This window comes from Bombyx mandarina, chromosome 15, assembly GCF_030267445.1.
Source record: "Bombyx mandarina strain Sakado chromosome 15, ASM3026744v2".
Lineage (NCBI taxonomy): Eukaryota > Metazoa > Arthropoda > Insecta > Lepidoptera > Bombycidae > Bombyx > Bombyx mandarina.
Window position 1 is genome coordinate 4,208,668 of NC_143221.1, and position 23,794 is coordinate 4,232,461.

The window sequence follows — 23,794 nt, forward strand, 5'->3', positions numbered from 1 at the left end:
CCAAAGTTGACAGTGCATTTCGAATTTGTGAATGTTAAATTAATCAGCCAAAAACTTAAGAAAGAAACCAAGAGAAGATCAAAGACAAAACGAAATTGAAGAAATAGCAAAAGGCGTAATAACTATCTCGACGAAGTGCCTTTTGTTACGTTAGATTTTAATCTTTGAGTTCGATCAATACTATGTATGTGTATGTATGAAGCTCTCGTAAGGCTCACCGTGGCTCAAAAACATCAGTTATGCCAAGAATATAGCTAAGATACTGTCGAGCGCTGTAGAATTTTCACATAAAGAGATAAATACTATGCATTTCATTGTTACCTGACGAAGGTCTGTAGAAAAGCATTGGGGTACATGGATCATTACTCAAGTTTGAAGTTTCAACAAAATGACTGTTTATTTTTTTTATATGTTTTATTGGTATCAATATTCTCTCTCGTATTTACATTTTCACATCTCAAATGGTATATTTACAGAAATATGCAAAATATATATATATTTATGTCTCAGATATAAATTATATGGTAACCTAATATCACGTGGTTATTTTAAATTATTCGGCAACTGATTTGCTCGTTTAAATTTGTAATCATTATTTTCTGATGGTTATAGGGAAATAAATAGAATTATTTGAGAAGGATCCAATCTCAGAGTAAATAAGTTAGGTAAAGCATCACAAAACGAAAACGAACTATGTACGAGTATATTTATAGGCAAGTACGTCATTTCAAATCAAAGTTTATCTCTTTTTTATTTTTGTAGTAATTTTAGTTAGGTAGTTTGATTACTTTACAAGAATTTTAATCAAGCGTAGTTTTAATTATTAAAACTTGCAATTTGTTAAATAATAATAAAAGCTTATTGTTATTTTAGAGAGGCTCTGTTCAAAGATCATAAAATTATGGATAGTAGTCGTTTTCATTTTGCAATACAGTTGAAAGGCAATTACGCGCGACCACAATGCGGAACGATCTCTGGATCTTCACAGGTCAGGTTCTGATCGTCGAACACTTTTCCTTCTTCGCAGGTGATAAGACGGGGCTGACCCTCCACGCAGGTGATGAGCCTGTGACAGTCTCCGGGTACGGGGAAGCGGGGGAACGGCCAGAACTTAGCCGACGGAGTGTTAGCTGGTACTTTTGATGGGCATTTGAAGCCAACGACAGCTGGAAGAATAATACATTTTTTTACTGTCAAAATTTATAGACAAACTGGTAAATTTTATGTTGATCCTCACAGAGATGGCCACAAAAATTCCATTGCTGAGGGATCTTCTACAGATTTTCAAAGCCACTTTGAATATCACCACCAGAACTCGAGTGGTCATTGTCACTCATGGACGATCATAGTACTGGTGAAATCGCTGCTTATCATTTACAATGAAGATGTGTGAAAGCATGTATGTTGGTTAGTCTTTTTTACCTGAAGCAACTGTCAAGACTTGACTTTTTTCAAAAAACCACATTTTCTAAAAAATCTTTTAGAAGATATATCACTCAATACAATTCAGAGATTTCGGTTTGACAACAAGATTTGAACTTACCCTCGGGGTTACAGAAGGGTTGGAGGAGATCAGGCCAGTTGCAACTGTGACTGCGCTCATCGTAGACCAAGCCTGGGGTGCAGGGAAATTGTTCCGGGACACCGTATGCGCATTTAATGTAGCTAGTGGAGCACTCGTGGCTATCTGGGTAAATGCCGAATTGGTATTCGCAGCCGGGTGTTGATAGAGGTTCCACTGTGGTAAAGAGTATAAATAACTTGTATTAATAAAATCATAGAGACTAAAGTCATAGCCGTAGTCAAGGGGGTCAGTTTGGCCACAATCTCATCTGTAATTTTTATGTTGTATCTTATGAGTGAATGAGCTTATGGTTCATCTTAGATTCAGTGGTTATTGAAATCGGAGTGTTATAATAGGTACTATAATAATATGAATACCGCCATCCACACTGAGAATTGAGGTTGACGTCTCAAGCGGATTGAACGACAGCTGTCTCAGTGTTCAATCTGGAATGCCTGAATGCTTAATATCAAAACGAGTAAGATTGTAGTCCCCAAATTTTGCGGGTTTTGGTTTTTCCTTCTTCGTGAAAGTTGTTCGTGAGCACGTGTTAGGGACACTTTTTTTAAAATTGGTACCTGTTTGCGGTATTTGAACACTGGCATAGTAGTATTGCTTGATATGAGTACACCCTACGACTAATATTTTTAGGTACGTTACACTTTTCTAGATTTTACAGCTTAGGTATAGAATTTTTTTTTATTGCTTAGATGTGTGGACGAGATCACAGCCCACCTGGTGTTAAGTGGTTACTGGAGCCCATAGACATCTACAACGTAAATGCGCCACCCACCTCGAGATATAATTTCTAAGGTCTCAGTATAGTTACAACGGCTACCCCACCCTTCGAACCGAAACGCATTACTGCTTCACGGCGGAAATAGGCGGGGTGGTGGTACCTACCCGTGCGGACTCACAAGAGGTCCTAGCACCAGTGATTACGCAAATTATAATTTTTGCAGGTTTGATTTTTATTACACGATGTTATTCCTTCGCCGTGGAAGTGAATCGTGGACATTTGTTGAGTACGTATTTCATTAGAAAAATTGGTACCCGCCTGCGGGATTCGAACACCGTTGCATCGCTACATACGAATGCACCGGACGTCTTATCCTTAAGGCCACGACGACTTCGATGTGTCGAACGTGATAAGGACTTGATTGTTATGGTAGACTTGACCATCTCGCTTGTTTCAGTCACGAGGCAATGATTTTCTTCATAGGTCTCATAATCGTAAATCCAATACAATTGAAATTTCGGGCATGGATATCCAGTTGTGTTGCACCTTCACTCTTTTGTATCTTCGAGGGCTGAGTTTTTACGTCTCCTTTGGAGGCGCTCGGGTAGCTGTTAGCAAATCCCACACCTCCTGGTTTAGCCCTTGCTCACCTAGCTGCCCTTGTGAAACTGGAAAGGCCTCTGGGCTAGCATTAATCACTCACACGTAAAAAAAAGATGTGTCGTGTCGTGGGACACCGGATAGGAACGAAGTTCCCTATCATAAAAATATTAATTTAAAGTTCTATTCGAGGTATAAAGAAAATAAAACTGAAGGTTTTTTTTTTATTGCTTATTTTTTTTTACAGCAACAATTCACGATCATTCGGTACGTGCGAACTTATTGTGATACATTCATTCATGGTTGTTTGCATAAGAGTTAGTGTAAAACGCAAACGAACGCTTTGAGATCGTGGTCAATGAATGATAAAAAATATGTTATTTTTTGTACGTTATTACAAAGTTAAGTCGTACACTGTGTGCATTACTAATAAAAATCTTACGTTACGGACGTTTTTTTCCCGGTTAGAGTAGCCCTCCACATCGTCCCATAAGGAACTTCGTTCCAAAAATGGTGACCTGAAAATTTAAAAAGATACTCTAATAAAAATGTCCTTACAATTCGCTGTTCTGTGACCACAATCAACAGCCCAATTATAGTTGCAGTGGTTGTGAACTGCGCCCTTTCCGTCGAAGAGAAGCCCGTTCTCGCAGGTCTCTACGGTGAGCGTGCCGTTAGTGCAGAGAAAGAATTGGTCGCACTGCTCGGGATGCGCATATGCCTGAAATTGAACATGAACATTTATGGTAATTATTTTGACTTTAACCCGACGAAGTACTAGTCTTTTGCTGGTAGGACGTACAGTAATCTCACAAGAATTTTTTTCGCTACCTTATCCTTGGTAGCATAGGGGCTATTCCAACTACGTACCGGTTTGGTAAGTGAGTTCAAGGTACTCAACACTGGGTTAATCACACGGACAAAGACCACTATTCTAAGTATTTCTGAGGTGAAGAAGCCTTGTATTATGATTTAAACGGCAAAGTTCGCATTATACTCTAATCAATTGTGACCTGACCTTTACAATTCCGAACTACGTTTAGATTTGTTTTATGCACTAGATAGTTGAACAAATACGCAGTTCACCTAGTATTAAATGGTTATCGCGGCTCATAGCCATATGAAGGCGTAGAATATGATCTTGTAATTTAGTGAAATCAATAAAAGACCGTATGAGAAGACACCTTATACAAGAGGATGTGAGGACGACATGTATAAGAATGGAGTGAGCGAAGAAATGGATAGGATAGAGGAATATTGAAGGAGAAAACATGTTGGAACTTGAAGAAATACAGGAGAGTGATGATGAGAAGACACTTTATTGAGAGAGAATAGTTTAAATTACCTGGACACCGTATTCTTCCGGGCATGGTGGAGCGTGGTCCAGAAGTATTCCCGCGTTAGCTGAAAGTAAGCAAAATAAATGTGCTTAATTTAATTTTGATTATGAAAGGGCATTCCATGAAAGGGCTCTATAAGACAGACAAATCGCCCAACTGTTGTTACTGGAGTATAGTAAGCGGAGCCTAAAGCAACCGCAGTGAAAATATCAGCGCTCATTACAAGGTCCCAAGTCACATGTTTACAAGATTATATACCCTATAAATAGTAATTTTCTTATTTGATAAATTTCACTATTTTATTCGACAGGTATTCAACATTTGATAAAAAAATTAAAAAAATCATCATTCAAACATTTCATAGAAACTAAAATTTACAAACACTAACTCGTACTAGTTCATAGTAGATCACAGCTAAAACCTCGCAGAGTACCAATTGTCTTAAGAAAATACGTAGGTACTTAACACGTATACACCGGCGACTTATACGATGAAGTAAATAATAGCTTCATATTATATAATTAAAATTAAACGTACACTTATTATTAGAACCTTTCATTGTTAAGGCCATATTGTGAATACTAGCTAGTAAGCTCATCAGCTAAGCAGTAGCTCATCTTTTTTTTTTTTTTTTTTATTGCTTAGATGAGTGGACGAGCTCACAGCCCACCTGGTGTTAAGTGGTTACTGGAGCCCATAGACATCTACAACGTAAATGCGCCACCCACCTTGAGATATAAGTTCTAAGGTCTCAATTATAGTTACAACGGCTGCCCCACCCTTCAAACCGAAACGCATTACTGCTTCACGGCAGAAATAGGCAGGGTGGTGGTACCTACCCGTGCGGACTCACAAGAGGTCCTACCACCAGTAATTACGCAAATTATAATTTTGCGGGTTTCATTTCTATTACACGATGTTATTCCTTCACCGTGGAAATCAATCGTGAACATTTGTTGAGTACGTATTTCATTACAAAAATTGGTACCCGCCAGCGGGATTCGAACACCGATGCATCGCTAAACACGAATGTACCGGACGTCTTATCCGTTAGGCCACGACGACTACCACTCATCTAATAATAAGTTGTTACCACAGCCTATAAAATTAGCAAAGTGACACCATCCATCTTGACATATCTTAGGCCGGTTGACTGTTTCGACGGAATTTTCGGTGAACTATACGAATATTTGAAAAAAAAAAAATTTAAAGAGAGATCGCGATTTCTTACATAATTTTCTACCAAAGAAAAAGCATACGGTATTATCAGAGTGTGCGTATTTTTATCGAAGTCACTCTGATGTCAATAGACTTGTAATGTAACCTCTAGTTCATGACACAACGCTTTCATACAATATCTCTCGCGTGAAATCGTGATGTGAAGTGTGACCGTTGGGCAAGCCTCGCTGTTTGAGGTCGGACGACGCAATTAGCGGTAATTAGATCGTATTTCTCTTACGGATATCCAATATAACACACGAGAATTTGCCCCGGCATTTGAAATCGTTATTTTTTCTGATTATGAGATTACTGGTGGCCCGGGGGCCTTTCCAGTTCCACCAGGACATGTAGGCGAGCAAGGGCTCAGCCAGGAGGGATGGGATTTGCTAACAGCTGCCCGAGCGCTTCCGAAGGAGACCTAACAACTCAAGAGCAACTGCTTCGCGAATGAATCTATTGCCGGATCAGTAATGAATTACTGCAACGCGGCAGAAATAGGTGGGGGTTGTAGTACCTATCCGTGCGCACACAAGACGTTCTACAACCAGCAAATATTTGCTTTCTTCAGATTTTCTTTGCAAACTAAAATCTAGATACAAAGATAAAGTAACATTCTACAACAGTACCTATTCGATACAATTATGTTGTTACTTGTCCGTTCGTTCAGCCGAGCCCCGATTTCGAAATAAAATTGGCGTTTTGGTATCGGCCTATGGTTTCGCAAAGTTTTGCGAAATTAATGTACTAACTTAACTGTTTTAATATTTAGCAATCGACTTCCTACAATCTGCATAGCTGGTCATGAGCCGATTTAAACACTAGAACGAATTTAAATGACAACTCGTTAGTCGACTTGTGGACTTGCTTATTGAAATCGTAAATTAATAGTGATCGTGTCAAATTAGATATTTGAATCTATGTTTTGTTCGACAGCGGAGGTGACGCATAATTTGTTTGATCCTCGAATCGATTAATTGCGAAACAGCTTGGAAGTCGCACAAATATATAAAAAAAAAAACTTATTAAACTGGTTCCTTAGAAGTTTTTAATTTTTAAATACTATACTATAAGTCTGTGCGTAAATAAACGAGAATCCGGATAAAACAAGAGTTTAGAATGTGAAGTTGTGAAGTTTTTATCGATAACGAAATAAGCCGTGGTTTGGTTTCTATTATTAAACAATTATGCACGAACGCCTTGTAGAACGAAGGAAAACAAAATATATATATATATATATATATATATTTATTGCCCTTGTAGGCAGACGAGCATACGACCCACCAGATGGTGAGTGGTTACCGTCGCCCATGGATTTCAGCAACGCTAGGGGCAAAACCAAACTGCTGCCTACCGACCAAGCCACTGCCTGCCTATATATGGAAATGTACAGTAAAGCAAGCAGCAAGCGACCAAGATAGATGGCAAACGTCTCAGAGGACGCCGTCACACGAGATGGTGGAATCAAATTCGATATTTTCTAAACATTAAGTTCGAAGATGCCTTCCACGAAACCAAAGATCGCAGCAGATAGATGGAAATCGTACAGTATAGAATGTGGCGGGTAGCTATCATACAACCCAAGATATTTGACAGATGCCCGAATCTCGCTTACGACATTTTCAAGATAAGCTTGCATATTTACAAGTTCCGAACAACAACATTTGGACCGTCGGTCTACCGAGCAATATAACCCGCTCGGTGCAAGATCTTACCTGTGCCGTATACCTCCGCATAGAATGATGTAGCCGGGTAGTCACGACCCACAGTATTGAGGAAAGCGATGCGAGGAGGGAGGACAGTAAGGCAGACATTTGGAGAGTAGGATAGTAGATATTTTAAATTATAATAATAGAGTTTTTGTCTTCCTCTCTCAAGGTCAGTCAATAGTCACATCGATGGGATCCGATAACCACTTAACAGCGAGTGAGCTCGGTCACGCATCTAGAGGAATGAATAAAATTGTTTCGTGTGAAATAAAAATTTTGCTTAATAATCGATTCTGATAAAATTCATTAATGTTCATTAGCGATAAGTTCACATACTTATACACTAGCTGTCAAATTAATTTAGCGCTATTGTTATAAGGACGTCAATCAACGTTCATGAACAAAACCGCCTCGTGAGTGAAGTAACGTTATGTCGGCCAGGGTATCAACAACCTCGTGGACTTTTACTTTTGTAGCATTATTTATACAATGCCGGCACATGCTCTGTACACAACGTAAATTATTTATAGACACTACTATTTGACGGGCTCTTACCACGACATTTAGTTTTTTAGAAGTTTACCCACGATCTATGTTTTAACTATACTGAGACCTTATAACTTATATGTCAAGGTGTGTGGCGCATCTACGTTGTAGATGTCTATGGGTTCCAGTAACCACTTAACACCAGGTGGGCTGTGAGCTCGTCCACAGATCTAGGCAAATAAAAAAAAAAAAAGATCATGTCGCTTGCAATCGCACCGAAATATCGGGAAATCACAAAGACTTATACTGCTCATTGTAAACTACTTATTACAGTGATCCCCCTTATAATACGGTACTCTTATAACACATTTTTGTTTTACGCGATTTCAGTCTCTGGTATAATAATACATCCTTATTCCCGATATAACGCGGGGATCTAACACGTTACATGTATTTAAGTGCTGTAAAATTTATAATTACTTTGTACAGTTCATAATTGAAGTACATACAAAAGGCAGCAGTTTCTTGAATTCTTACATGTGCTGAAGTAAAAAAAATCAGAAACCATAAAAATTGCTTTCAAAACAATTGCAAATAAAAATTATTGACTGATATATACGTAAGAAGACAGTAATAAATACAATTGAGCTTACGAACTCTTGTCTCAAAAAGATTGATGGTGTTCAAGTTGCGATATTTACCAGCTTCTATAATAACTGAACAAAAGCTTGACTAAGCTACCCTATTTTTAAAAATAATAATTAAATGTACGGCCGACTTTCTGCTTCGATTGCCCGATATCTATATTGTAGACTAGGTCTTATTCTCGAAGTTACTACAACGTGACCGTGACTACTAATTATTATGCTTAAAAATTTAGTGCGCTCATTAACAAGTCCAGTGCCACATTTATACTGCACGTCACTGTTGCGCAGTACTTTAAGCATTTACGAGCGCTTTTGTTCTCTTAGAACTACGTGAAGTCTTTTTTTTTTTTTTTTTTTTTTTTTTTTATGATTGAAACTTTACTGGTGGCCCGAAGGCCTTTCCAGTTTCACCAGGACAGGTGGGCGAGCAAAGGCTCAGCCAAGAGGGGTGGGATTTGCTAACAACTGCCCGAGCGCCTCCGAAGGAGACCTAACAACTCAAGAGCAATTGTTTCGCGAATGAATCTACTACCGGATCGGAATCGCGACCCGCTGAGAAGATCCGGCGAGAAACTCAGCGGGCTGATGCATGGGTTAGGTTGCACGTCGACCTCTTTGTCGAGTTCGACGAGTACGGTTACCGGGGTCCCTAAGCCTGCCCCTAGTATTAGAGCTGAAGGCATCTAATGCAAAGGTTATTGGATCTGATGGATCCGTAAGGACGTGTCTAGGGCGTCGACGGTGACTGGCTCCTGCATGATCAGGATTCGGGGAGTAGTCAGCGGCGGCAACGATAAGGCGATTATCATGACGCATAGCCTTATCGAAGTATCGTTCCGACGCTGACTTCATGTATTTCCGAATTGATTCGAGGCCCAGGTCGTCGTGTAGGTCAACGTTCCTCACGAACCACGGAGCCCCGACAGCTAACCTGCAAAAGCGGGATTGTAGGGATTGGAGGGTGTCTATGTGTGTGCGGGCCGCGTGAGCGAACACCACACTCGCGTAAGTCATGACGGGCCTTATGCAAGTTTTGTAAAGTGTCACCTTGTTCCGAAGGGACATTTTACTCCGCTTACAGATCATGGGGTAGAGTCTACCGAGAATAAACGCGGCACGGTCACGGACTGATTTTATATGCGGGCGGAATGTCATCGATGCATCCAGGGTAACGCCCAGGTACTTGACCTTCCTGGCCCAGGGTATGGGTTGTCTAAAGAGAGTAATCGGGGGTGTGAGATTCCTCCTCCTAATCCGGGAGGAAATCCGTGTGGAGCTTCCCCTCTGAAATAGCACCGCAGTACTTTTCGCTGGGTTGATGTCTATGCGCCATTTTCGGAACCACTGTCCTAGGGCTAGGGCTGCGCTCTGAAGCTTCTTCGCGATTAGGGACTTATTTCTACTAGAATAGTAGACAGTCGTGTCGTCGGCGAATAAAGCTAAATGGGTCGGCGGCGACCGGGGAATATCGTTGACGAATAAGCTAAATAGGAGGGGTGAGAGGACAGAGCCTTGCGGGACTCCAGCTGTGAGAGGTCGTGGGGAGGAGCGGGTTCCCTCGACTCGATATCGAAAAGAGCGGTTCGACAAGAAGTCCCGTATGATGAGCACGAGACTATCCGGCACGCCCATGTTGAATAGTTTGAAAATCAAACCATTGTGCCAGACTTTGTCGAACGCTTTTGCGACGTCGAAGAAGAGAGCTCCCGTGTATAACGGTTTTGGTCGATTAAGCCCCACAAGAATGTGCTCCGTGAGGCGGTGCACCTGTTGAACGCATGAGTGATTTGTACGGAATCCGAATTGTTCATCGATGAGAATGCCCTTGGATGAGACGAAGTATCTGAGGCGTTTGTAGAGCAGACGCTCATACAGTTTGCCTAGAGACATGAGGAGGCTAATCGGGCGGTAGCTCGTCGGATGATTTTTTGGTTTACCGGGTTTATGTATGCCGATAACGTCCGCTTCTTTCCACACCGCGGGAAAGATACAGTTCGCCATAGCGGCATTGAAAATAGATGCCAACATCACGATGAGTTGGACGGGTAGAAGTTTAATAACGCGGTTAGATATACCATCGGAACCGGGAGCCTTGCGAGGACGTAGGTCTTTGATCAAGTCTTTAACTTCTATCGGGGTGACGGGTGGTAACGCATCCGATGGTGGCAAGGAGGCTCTGCGTTCTACCTCACTGTCTACTAATTCTACATGAACAGGGTCCACGGATTGAGTGCTGGGCGTGCACTGGGTTTGCAATGTATCGGCCAGCAGCTCTGCTTTTTCGTCATCATCGAACGCCGCGAGTCGGCCTGAGGGGCCTACGAGGGGGGGCATAGTTACTACCGTATCCGATTTGAGAGTACGAGCTAAGCGGTAGTAAGACCTTTGGGAGGGCGCGAGTCCTTCTAAGAAATCAGACCATCTGGCATCTCGGACTTCGGCGATGCGAGACTTTACGTCGCGTTGTAGGGCACGCATTCGAATACGATTTTCCGCGGTAGGATACCTGTCGTAGGCGCGTATCGAGGCGTTCTTAGCTCTAAGGAGTTCCCTAATATCGTCAGACAATTTGAAGCGGTGAAGGAAGTCCTCCGCTACAACTTGTTTCGATGACCTATCTAATGTCGAGGTGATGTGTGACGTTAAGATGTCTATGGCTTCAGCGGTATCCTGAGGAGACGGGATAGAGTCCGGGTTAAACGGGAGCGATGGTGGATCAGATTCAGCCAGGCTGATGCCCAGCGTGTGCCAATCCACCACAGTCCTCGTGACGGGAACGGAATCGGGAGCGCGACCGAGCTTCATAACGACGGGACGGTGGTCTGAATCTAACTCTGAAACTACTTCGATCGAGTGTAAGCGCAGAGTTACGTTTTTTAATAACGCTATGTCGAGTATATCCGGGCGATGCGCGATGTTTAGCGGGTAGTGAGTCGGGGTTAGCGGAGCGACGATATCGAAGGCGAGATCATCGACTAACGCGTCAAGCCGCCTGCCATTCGGGGTTGTGGTGTGTGAGTTCCACCTGATGTGTTTACAATTTAGGTCGCCCGCCAGAATGACAGAGCTCCCCATACCGAGCAGCGCCTCGATATCACTGCTTAGAACGATCTTATCCGGTGGAAGATAAACGGACGCGATAACGATCGGCGCGTGTCCCGTCAGTGAGATTCGGCACACTGATGCTTCGATATTAGCGAGCGCGGGAGGATCGAGCGGGACGCAATGCAGGGCTCTTCTATAGTAAATGACGGTACCACCACCACGGGCAGAGAGCCTGTCGTTCCTGACCATGTTATAGTTCGCGATTTTAGGGTCACGGCGCGCGGGCTTAAGTAGGGTCTCCTGCACTAAAAAGATATCAATTTGATGGTCACGCAAAAAGTCAGAAACCTGATCACGTTGATTTGCGAGACCGTAAGCGTTAAAAAATCCTATCGTTACGGATAGGGGCTTTATTCTACTTATATACGCCATTGATTACCGGCGGAGTGAGGGGAGGACGTACGTATTTAATGACGCGTATACGTCGGCGTATTCTTGCACAACGGCGATAAAGTGTTGTGCAGTGGAGGCAGCGCGAATGGCGTCGCCCAAAGCGTTAACGCGCTCAAAGTTGATCGACTGAAAGAAGTCGATCGCTAAAGCGAGATTTTCGGACGCGGTCGGAGGGCAAGTCGCGGGAGAGGGACGAGTCGCGGGGGCGGGACGAATCGCGGAGGAGGGAGTTGTAGCCGTGTTCGTGTACGGCAGCGGTTTTGCCCAGGCCGAGACACTGGGCACCGCCGCCGGAACGAACGCTGGCTTAGCCTGCGACGCAGAGGGTGCCGAGGCTTTGATGTCTGGGCCGGAAGCTCGGAGGCGGTTTTGGCGGGCGACGCGGCGATTTATTTTAGGGGCTCGGGGGCAACCACGGTAATTCGCGGGGTGACCCTGTGTTCGACACAGGACGCAGCTAGGCGGTTCCGTCGCGGTTTTTTGGTTGCGAGCGCAGAGGGCCGTGGCGTGATCGCCCAAACACTTAACACATCGGGGGCGCGCGTGACAGTTACGGGAAGAGTGCCCGTACAATTGACAGTTATGGCACTGGCTAGGAGTGCCTTTTTTATGGGGGGCTTCGATGGCGATACCGGAGAGCCTACATACGGTCTGTGTGTTGAAGATTTTCTTACCCTCGGGGGTAGGCTGGAGGGTGACTAGAACCATATTATATGGCTCCCTACCGCGACCGGTGTGCATACGGTGCACAGAATTCACTGGAAAGCCCTGTTCTAACAGATCGGCCTTGACGAGCTCTACATCTAACTCTTTAGGGATTCCGCGTATTACAACGCGGAGTTCGCGCTCCTCCTGGAGCGTATAAGTATGGAAACTTATACGTTCCTTACGGAGGTAAGAAGAGAGGGCCCTATGGTCGTCAGGTGTTTGAACCTTAATTTGAATGCCGTTCGCGAGGTTACGGGCATTCGTGAAATTTATATTTTTGGCCTTAAGGGCCAGGCAAACTCGATCCCAAGCTGCCTTCTCCTGAAGGATAACCGGGGGAGGGGTCTGGGTTTTATTTTGTGCCACCGGACGCGGCGACGGAGTGGCACGGGCTGGGGGCGCAACGGGAGTCTGAGGGCGGGGGCGCGATGCGTTCACGGCTTTGCTAATTTTAGCGGCCGCGGGAGCTCGAGACTCCGCGGCACGCTTCTTACCCTTCTGTACCAGGGTGAATCCATCCGTCGATGAGGCGGGGGCGAGGTCGACCTCCATGTCCGAGTCAGAGTCGGAGCACGAGGAGGCGGGTGCAGGCGACCTACGAGCAAGTGTAGGTGTTTTAGAGGGCGCGACGGAGGCCGCGGATGATCGCTCAGCTGAAACGATGGTCACGGCGGACGACGCAGCAGCTTTTCTCGCCAGTATAGGCGACACGGGAGCGGCAGGCACGACAGAGGCTGCGGTGCTCAATGCAGAAGCTCTGCACGCAGGTACCGGCGACGCAGGAGCAGCGAGCGCGGCGGAGTCCTTGAGAGGGCTCGCAGTGTGATTGGCCTTGAAGGCCAGAAACTCTGAGGCGAGCTGTGGGTGGCGAAGTCGGAGGAATTCCGCGAATACAGTGTCCATGATCGCTGAGTACCCAGGTGGGGCGGCCCTGGGTCTTGAAACACTCGCCTTGCGGCGAGGCCCCAACTTCTCGGACCTGAGCGGTTCTATTGAACACAGGTGGCAATGCGGCGCGATTACCACAGGACAAAGAAAAAGCACAACAAAACAGAAATTACAAAAAGAAACAAAACAAATAAATACTTGCAGGAAAACACTTTGTCGGCAAATGTTCCACGAACACAAAAATAACTAAAACAAAACAAATAAAAGCTTCCAGGAAACACACTTGGTCGGCAGATGTATCACGAACACAGGCCGCGCGAACAATGGCCGGGCTAACAAAAGCCGGGCGAACAAAGACCGGGCGATCGAGTGGACGATGAGCACGTCCGCACGTGACGGGTGCCTCTATCGGAATGACGTGAAGTCGTCGTGGCCTCAAGGTTAAGACGTCGGGTGCATTCGTATCTAGCGAATCCCGCAGGCGGGTACCAATTTTTCTAATGAAATACGTACTTAACAGATGCTCACTATTGACTTACATGGTGAAGGAATAAAATCAAACCCGTAAAATAATAATTTGCGTAATTACGGGTGGTAGGACGTCTTGTGAGTCCGCACGGGTTGGTACCACTACCCTGCCTATTTCTGCCGTGAAGCAGTAGTGCGTTTCGGTTTGAAGCGTGGGGCAGCCGTTGTAAAACTATACGGAGACCTTAGAACTTATATTTCAAGATGGATGGCGGTATTTTTACGTTGTAGATGTCTATGGGATCCAGTAACCACTTAACACCAGGTGGCTGTGAGCTCGTCCTTCCATCCATCTAAGCAATAAAAAAAAGTGAATTGGAATGTCGAGCACATTTTCGTGATGATCCGAGCTTATTCATTATAACTACTATTATTTGAAGAGCTTCAAAAGATTTTCTTTAATCATAAATGAAAATCGCGGTAAGAACCAGTTAAATAATAAAGTACGAACCTACTAAATGAAAGTATTCGTAAATCGAATGGCCAAGCGAGTGTCAACAATTCATGCTTTCTTAGTTTTAAATTTTTTTATTCATTGTATTTTTTTCTCAAAGCTTTGTGGCATGCGCTTCCTGCTAACTGAGATAGTACTAAATAGTGGTGCGTGCTTAGTGCGAGCTCCTACTCTATAAAAATTTGAGTTAAATTTTACGCGATCGAGAAGTTAAAACTCACACTAAGCACAATGTTGGTGTTTTGCTATCTTTTTTTTATTAATTATTTTTTATTGCTTAAATAGGCGGAAGAGCTTACAGCCCACCCGGTATTAAGTGGTTACTGGAGCCCACAGACATCTACGACGTAAATGCGCCACCCACCTTGAGATATAAGTTTTAAAGTCTATTTTAAAGTATATTTACGACGGCTGCCCCACCCTTCAAACCGAAACGCACTACTGCTTCACGGCAGAAATAGGCGGGGTGGTGGTACCTACCCGTGCGGACTTACGAAAGGACCTACCACCAGTCAAAATATTGAATATAGTACGATTCCAATCAATGTAGACAGTTGGTGTTCCCAGTGAACCAAACTCACGTCTACGCTTTTTTTTTCGGGCCGGAGGCCGAATCTCCTACGAGATCCCCGCGCCTAGGGGGCGCGCGGGGTATGTGGGACTCAAAGATCTGCAAGGTGTTGGAAGCAGACCGCGGGCCCAAGGAATTTTAGGACCCACCCACTAAATGACTCCCCTGCACTCTTACACCCGACGTCCGATCTCCGTCCAGGGTCAAAACCCGGTCAGAGTAGGGGGGTTCCCGCGGTCAACACTACAACCAGACACGCGGCGCCACCCCGAAGAATGACGGGTCGTCGAGGCGATAGTCAACGACCAACGACGTCGGTCTCCGCGGTATGTCTACGCTTAACTTAACCTTTATGACGTTCGTTATTTTGTGAGGAAATGAACCGCTAATTCGAGTAGTCGCCAAAAATAATACTATGGCACTACGAAATACTTTCAGTGGCCTTGACGTGCGTCGTAAGCGGTCGTTGCGGTCAAGTGGCGGTCATAATGAAACGTTATTTGAATGATTAATTTTTTTATAGACATGTGATAATTTAATTTAATTTAATTTATATTTAATTATTTAAATAGTTTAATTGTTTTCAATGTTGAACTGAAGTTATTCTAAACGCAGGCAGATACGTATGTATTTTTTTCTGACCCAAATAGATATTCTCAATCCAAATAGGACCCACAGAAATAGCATAAAGTTCCTTGATATTTCGTTAGCAATTTGTTTTGAACTATTTGCCATTAACCTGAATACTTTCCTTGTCACGCCAGAGATCATATCATTTTGAAATTATTAGGTTCGCGTTTTTTTTTTCTTTACAGCTTAGATGGGTGGACGAGCTCGCAACCCACTTGGTCTTAAGTGGTTACTGGAGTCCATAGAAATCTACAACGTAAATGCGCCACCCACTTTGAGATAGAAGTCCTAATTTTTTTTTATTGCCCGTGTAGGCAGACGAGCACACGGCCCACCTGATGGTGAGTGATATGATCGCGTCTTCCGTAAACACGCTTTAAGCGTGTGATCACTAAGATACTCATCTGAAGCTCATCTGAAAATTCTTTTGACTTAATGACAAATATGTAACATGACTTTAATTACGACGTATAACAGTTATGAAACAAAGCAATTATTTCTTTTGAATTAAATCAGTGTTTTGTTGCAGCACTTTAAGCGTGCGTTGCCACAGGGGAAAGTAGTCGTGAGTCGGTCGCCTTGGAGTGTGTTCTGGTCGCACCCAACTAGATTATTACGTTTTATTAGCTTGATAATTCGTACGCGATTGTGTAGTTTTGATAACGTCTACAACAATTACAAATGTAATCTGTCTGTTTTATTGTCGTATCTGATCTAAGATACATTTATAGAGGCGTTATCTATTTAATAAGGATTAATGACAGATATTGAGTTACATTGTAAGTGCGATTTCGTATTATTGCTAAAACGTAAAGGAGTTTGATTGTTATTTTTGTTTCTCAATTTAATTTGTTACTAAGTTAATTCATTTCTAAATGTAATATACATATATTAATATTAATACAAATTCGTATTATTATTTTCAAAATTGCCTTGGATTTTCAAGTTGAAAACAAATTTAAAAGCATCTGGCGAAACAATTGGTAATTTAAAAAAAAAACATATTTTTTTATTTATTGCTAGATGAGTGGACGAGCTCACAGCCCACCTGGTGTTAAGTGGTTACTGGAGCCCATAGACATCTACAACGTAAATGCGCCACCCACCTTTAGATATAAGTTCTAAGATCTCAGTATAGTTACAACGGCTGCCCCACCCTTCAAACCGAAACGCATTACTGCTTCACGACAGAAATAGGCAGGGTGGTGGTACCAACCCGCGCGGACTCACAAGAGGTCTTACCACCAGTAATTACGCAAATTATAATTTTGCAGGTTTCATTTTTATTACACGACTAGCGACCCGCCCTCGCTTCGCTTCGGAAACATTAAAACACACATGAAACCAAAAAAAAAATTAAAAAAGTAGCCTATGTTCATCAGGGACAATGTCGGCTTCTAATGGAAAAAGAATTTTTCAAATCGGTCCAGTAGTTTCGGAGCCTATTCGAAACAAACAAACAAACAAATCTTTCCTCTTTATAATATTAGTATAGATGTCATTCCTTCACCGTGGAAGTCAATCGTGAACATTTGTTGAGTACGTATTTCAATAGAAAAATTGGTACCCGCCTGAGATTCGAACACCGGCGCATCGCTCAACACGAATGCACCGGACGTCTTATCCGTTAGGCCACGACGACTTCGATCTTCGTTTCTTTGACTTGTCCATTTTAGAAAAGTCACACTCTCGGAGTCACAGTCTTGATATATGCCGTCGTTGTCAAACCAAAATCTGCTATGTGCACTTTTTGAGATTTTTACTTTTTGACTTTTTTGTATAGTTCACGGCCCTATCTACTGTATAAAAAAAAAACTGTTATGTGTCCTATAGCTTTAATATTTACTTATAGCTTTCATTTGACACAGTTCTTAAAAAATCACTTTCATATAAAATTTTATACGAAAATGTTTTTACTCGTTAATTCAAAATAGAGTTTTTGCACAAAGCAGATTTTGGTTTGACAGCGACGATGTTAAGTCTCCTTTTTAGTCTATGCCTAGTAGGCCGTATGACCTGTCAAAGAGGTTGTACACTACGACATACATACAGAAGACGACAATAGGGAGATGTTCTACTGTGGTTTGTGTTTGATAGGGGCGTTTTCTTAAATCTTTATCGACTCGATTATTTGATGATCACACATTTCTGCGTTATTATCAACTACGACGGGTTACGTAAAGATAAGGTTTTAACGGCAAAACACTGAATTCGTATACATTATGTGTCAGATGTCAAACGTTAACGAGACGGTTACGTAACGACGAGCGGTTTCACCTCACAATCAGCGCGTCTTGCAACAAAATCACATATTGAATATTCTATTCGCTTCTCCAACATCCAACTTTGAGAGCCGCCGACGAAAGCGAAGAAAGTATCGAGGTAGTGATGCGATTAAATTTGCATTTTGAAACAACAACAAAAAAAAAACATTAGAAATTTAAAATTAGAATTAATTGAAACGATAATGATTAAATAAAAAAACAAAGCCCGGATTTTATGTTTTACGATTAAAATATGGAACGTGATTATCAGATATGAAAATTTTAATAGCTTTGTTAATGGGTTTGGAGCCGCGATCATAAATCACTCAGCCACTGAAAATATTAAGCTCCCACGTCGTATTCGTAATTAAGCATATTAAATTTTTATTGGTTAAATAATAAATGTTTGGAGGTTTTTTTTCATTTATATGATTGAGTTGAAACTTTTATAGTTTTTGTTGACAGTGTCGAGTTATCTGGCGTGATCATATCAAATTAAATTGTGCAAATAACAACCCGGGGGCATTTAGAACGATAGACACAGCAAAATACAGTGTCATATATTCTATTGATAAATATGATAAATTATTGCTTTAATATATGTTTTCTCATAGTTAACTTAAATTAAACAATAAGTTCGGCGTACGAGTTTTTACCTTTATTTTAAAAGGTATGACTATAACTAGGGTAACTTGACACAAGGTTACAACAAAGTTCTCGTTGAACTCTTTTCTGTGAAAGAGCTATGTCCGTAAAGAATACCTTAAGAATTTTGGAGCTATTCATACTTACAATATTGACTGTCAATTAATAACAAACGGTTACGTAAGACGCTCGTTGAACTCTTTTTTACGGACCAGTGAGTAGTTATATGTGACACTGCGTTAATTAATTTTTTTTTAGTTATTCATTGATATTAATCACATTAACAACGAATACAGTTGGGAAATCGAAGCGTAACCAGTGTTAATCCCCTCTATTACAACGAATTGCGAATCTAAGATGACTGATAAACTTACATCATAAATGATTGATAGGCTTACAGCTCGTTGAAGTCTTTTGTTCGAGTGTACAGTTTCATTAAGATTAAAATTTAAAGAAAGTTGCGTGTTCATTGTTTTGCGGTACTTTATTATTTTACTGACAAATCGTAATTACGGTTATGTAAAGCAGTCGTTGATACCGTATGCACTCGTAAGAGTACTGTTGATTAAATAAATTTAACACTTCATTTATTCCCAACAATAAAATAAATTAAATGATTCATAAAGATGAGCTACGCTCGTTAAAGTATTTTGTATGACACATTTGTATGACAGTCCCGAACATAGTGCCATAACTTAATGAGTACAAAAACAATTTATAACAGATTTTTTTTAAATTGGTATTTGCTCCGCCTCCCTTAATGTTAAGAACTAACTTCGAAAAATTAGGTCGAAGCCGTAATACCAAATTCTTCGGGTTTGATTATATCACACAATATTATTGCTTCTTCGTGGCAATTAATTACTTAGTAACTAATTCAAGTTAGTATTCAAATTAGGAGCCCCCACGCAATTTTCTACACATGCACATTGAGTATGTTTCTTTCAAATGCGTATTCATTAGGAATGTGCACAGAAACTATATAAATACAAATTAATTCGATTCAATCGGTCTTATCAACAATTAAAAGTCGGCCTCACACCGATAATTGTTTCGAATTGGATTTCCTTTGCTCCGTTGCTCAATAAATTCGAAAGGGAGCCGGAATAGAGGTCCGAGACTCAAGGCTCGCAGGTAGGTGCGCATGCGACCTGTCCATAAAATATAAATTCAATATGATCTATTTGGGTCGACCCGCGCCGATATGCGTACGTTACAACACCTGATTCTTAATTCAAAAACTGAACAGTTCATTGATAATTGAAGTCTAATAATACATATCGAGGATGAAAGGAGGGTATTTGGTTTATAAACAACATTTCGCCCAATACGCGACCTTTATGATGATTTTGTAATTCGAGGTGCGTAATTTGGTATTGGCATCAACAGTTCAATGTTTTTAATGGAACTTTACTTAAGTTTGCTGCATCGAAATAGCTGAAGAAGTATTACTTGGATATTTTTTCCAAAATTTAAATGAATCTATCATCATCAGCCTGTATCTCTCCACTGCTGGATGTAGGCCTCTCCCATACTCCACCACAATAAACGATCCTCCGCCTTCCGCATCCAATCTTTTCCAGCATATCGCCGCAAGTCATCGGTCCAACGGGCAAGGGGACGCCCAACGCTGCGTTTATAATGAATCTATACTAATATATAAATCTACAGTGGTTTTTACGGATGTTCCGTTATAACTACTGAACCAAGAATCCGATTGACTTGAAACTTGGTATCCATGTAGAAAATACATCTACTTAATGGATAGGCTAATATTTATACGAGTGTTGGACTCCCTACACCAGTTGCGGGGGCGTTAATGATGAGAATGTTTGTGGGAGTGAGAATTAATAAAGTTAATTTTAAATGCCCAGCGAAGCGGTCGGGTACAGCGAGTCTCTTATAAAGTTACAAAACTGTCGCTTACACGAAATAGCCTTTTACCACTCGATATCAATCTTCGACGTTCATATTTCTGTATGAATATTTTTTGACCCTATATGTAGCGACAGTTCACATTGTACAGAAGATATTTGCAAAAAATCTAAATCGGTCTAACAAAAGTTTCAATGTAAAATTTGAATATATAAGAGCTCCAAGCTACGACCTTCTCCGCGTTCCGTATATTACCAGTTACTTATCTTACCCGAATTAGACCAACATATGTCTTATCTTACGCATTATTGGTAGGGCTGCAATGTGCCTTTAAATATGGCTACGATTCGAACTAATTCTGCAACAAATTAATCAAGCGTTCTTGTTTAAAGAATAGCTCAGACTTTATACTGATGAGATTCAAACTTCAGTCTTATGTCCCGAGGGATGCAGTTAAATTCACTTTGACCTCTTCGAGTTACTTAAGGTCAATATCAGTTGAGCTGTATACTTATATTGTCCAAAATATATATATATATTTTTTATATATTTTTAATTATTATAATTTATTTATTATAAAAAAAGAACACAATATTCCTAACCTAAAAGTACATGTTATTATCCGCAACATGCTTCGTCAGATTACAGAAATAAAGTTATCAGCAACATGCTTCGTCAAAAAGTACAATACTTACTTTCAGCTGCAAGCGTCGTCATAAGTAACATAAAGATCATTATCCAAAATATCTGTAAGAAGTCTTAATTTATTTTGACCGTGACAACTTACCCATAAGGCCGTACGCTTGTCTGTATTTACGAATGTATTTTTTTCGAATTGTATTTTTTTACGAATGAATTTTAAAATGGATTTTAAATTTCTCCTTATGAATTAACAAACGAATTTATACTTAATGCTCTGCTTTTATACCAAAAAAGCAGTTACAGATCGCAACTCTATTTTGAGTGTTGTGAGCCAATAACACAAGAAGCCACTGTAAAGATTGGAATGATCGTTTTTTTTTTCCAATTAATATCGTTGCACGTCCAATGTGAAAAAAAATTCTTACTTTAAACAATAGCCAACCTTTGCCTATTGCCGATAAGTATGTGATGTATAAGTTTTTTTTTTAATTCATTCTCAACCGCAAATGTGTGTGCTGTAAAACGAGTCAGTCTAGTCTTTGCGACCGAGTTATTAATAAAACAAGTATTAGGTATTATATGTGGGGCTCAATATTAGTTGTTTATTCGTGATTTAATATTTGAATTGAATCATAATGGTTTTGTTTGTATTGTATTGAAAAAAAAAAGAAATGTTTTTTTAGCATCATGGAAATGTATAATTCGTACATTTTCAATTGTTGTACACACACACAGGCTAGCTGATGGCTCGTCTAGTGTAAAGTGTCGGGGCGACCAGAATCCACCAAACTGTAAATTCCGCTGCCCATCTTGATATCTCACGAGGCATTTTGTTTTCGATGGCTATTTGTTCAGCAATACCCCTATGTTAACTTACTATTTATAAGGCAATACATCATTGCTGACTCACAATTTATACTGCAATATTTAAATCTGCAGCAGAGAGAAGCAGTATGATGGTAACTACGTGCTACGCCTTGTCCCAAATAGGTACAAGGGATAATATCTCAGAAGAAAATGAATCCAATCAAATATGCATCTATTTACCGAATTAGACAAGGTCATGTAGTGAATCGTCTCAGGTTTGGTACCACCACATTGCCTATTTCAATCGCAAAGCAGTCACGACTTTCCAACTTGAAGGATGCTTTGATACAATTTGAAAATCAACCACATTTCTCAAGGTGAAAGACTTCATATTCAATTGTCCTTGAGTTCCGGTGACAACTTAACATCAAGTTAGCCTCTGTCTATTTATACTATTAAAAATAAATTAACCGGTACTACTACTTCTACTACTACTACTACTACTCCACTACTTAACATCAAGTTAGCCTCTACTAAAAACTACTAAAAATAATAAGCTTTGGCGCTATGACCCCGAAGTGGGTCTTGGCTTGCGACAATAAACTTTGTCATTCATCCCGGCGCTGCGCAACCCCTTGCCAGTCCGACACTTGGAGCTCACGTAATTTTTTTTCCACAGCGTCAGACCAGCGGTAATTAACCAGTTGATATTGAATATGTAAAATCTCTATCAAATATAAAAAAATATATAAACATCACCTCTAGCAGCACAATTATGAAAATTATAAGTCCAAATTAAAGGAAGCCGATTTTTAATCGCTGGCTCGCTAAATTGATTCGATATCTGGGTTTATTTAATAGCATAATAACCTTTAAAATTGAAATACCAGACTAATAGCCGGAACGTGCCAACTAGAGGACCTTGACGTATTAAGAATAAATAGATTTAGTTTTTTTTGTTGTTGTGTATATTGTAAGAGTTATTTAGAGGTCTTACCGAAAGCAACGCAAGCGGCGAGATAAAGGAACTTTGCACTCATGTTTACTGGTTTGTTTGTTCGTCGCGACGTCTGTGCGTCGTTCTTGGCCCGGTAGCACTGGCGGCGCGCGGGCTAACACACAGCGCCCGCTGTCCAACGCTGAACACATATATCTATAGTACAGATTTAAAAAAAATACATTTAATTTATTTTCGACGGGTCAATTTGCCCACTGAGTTTCTCGCCGGATATTCTGAATGGATCGCGATTCCGATCCCGTGGTAGATTCTGCGAAGCATTGCTATTACTAGGGCTAGTATTAGCAAATTCTCTCAGGTTGAGCCCGTGAGCTCACTTACCCGTCCGGTTATAGCTGGAATAGCCTCTTAGGTTACCAGCGAATAGGTAGGGGAAAAAACGTCCTTTTTAATTTAGATGGATATTATTTTCTTTAGTTTCACGTGTCGTATATACTATAGATTCAAACTAGTTTTACGGTTTAACTCGCGTCTTTTTACATGATTTCCAAAGTTTCTTGTACTCTATAGTTTTATTCGTAACAGCCAACTGTTGACTATTTAGATTATGTATAAATATTAGATATTTCATTAACATTTAAATTTTGTTATATTTAAATGTGTATTACTCTAACACAAAAACTAATTGTTTCAGCCATTGTGTAAATTAGCGTGTACAAATCCGCTACTGCTATAGTCATATCCCAAAAATGTTTATTTTTCATAAGGAAAATACAATGTCTCTTAAATGCATTTTATTGAAAATCTAGTACGAAATTTTACGAAGGCAATGAATAATTTGATCTTATCTCGACATATTTGAAGTCGGCTATTGCATATAATTTTCAATAAAAGTATTTTATTTCAACGTTCAACTATAGATACGGGTTACGGCTTCGTTAACCGACTCCAAGTCACCTATTACGAAAACGGGCAAATACCCCGAGATCGGTGTGACAATATCGTTCTCGAACACACAGGTAG

The 23,794-nt window shown here is 41.0% G+C and overlaps 1 protein-coding gene across 1 annotated transcript; it reads right to left on the minus strand.

The window, feature by feature from the left end:
- Positions 1 to 395: 395 nt before the first annotated feature.
- Positions 396 to 22,949, minus strand: LOC114245488 (protein obstructor-E). The gene is made up of 5 exons (XM_028177668.2): positions 22,811 to 22,949; positions 4,249 to 4,307; positions 3,462 to 3,624; positions 1,544 to 1,738; positions 396 to 1,166 (listed from the first exon to the last, which is right to left on the minus strand). The coding sequence occupies exons 1-5, from the start codon at positions 22,851 to 22,853 to the stop codon at positions 946 to 948; spliced, it is 681 nt and encodes a 226-aa protein (XP_028033469.2). The 5' UTR covers positions 22,854 to 22,949; the 3' UTR covers positions 396 to 945.
- Between the last annotated feature and the right edge of the window lie 845 nt (positions 22,950 to 23,794).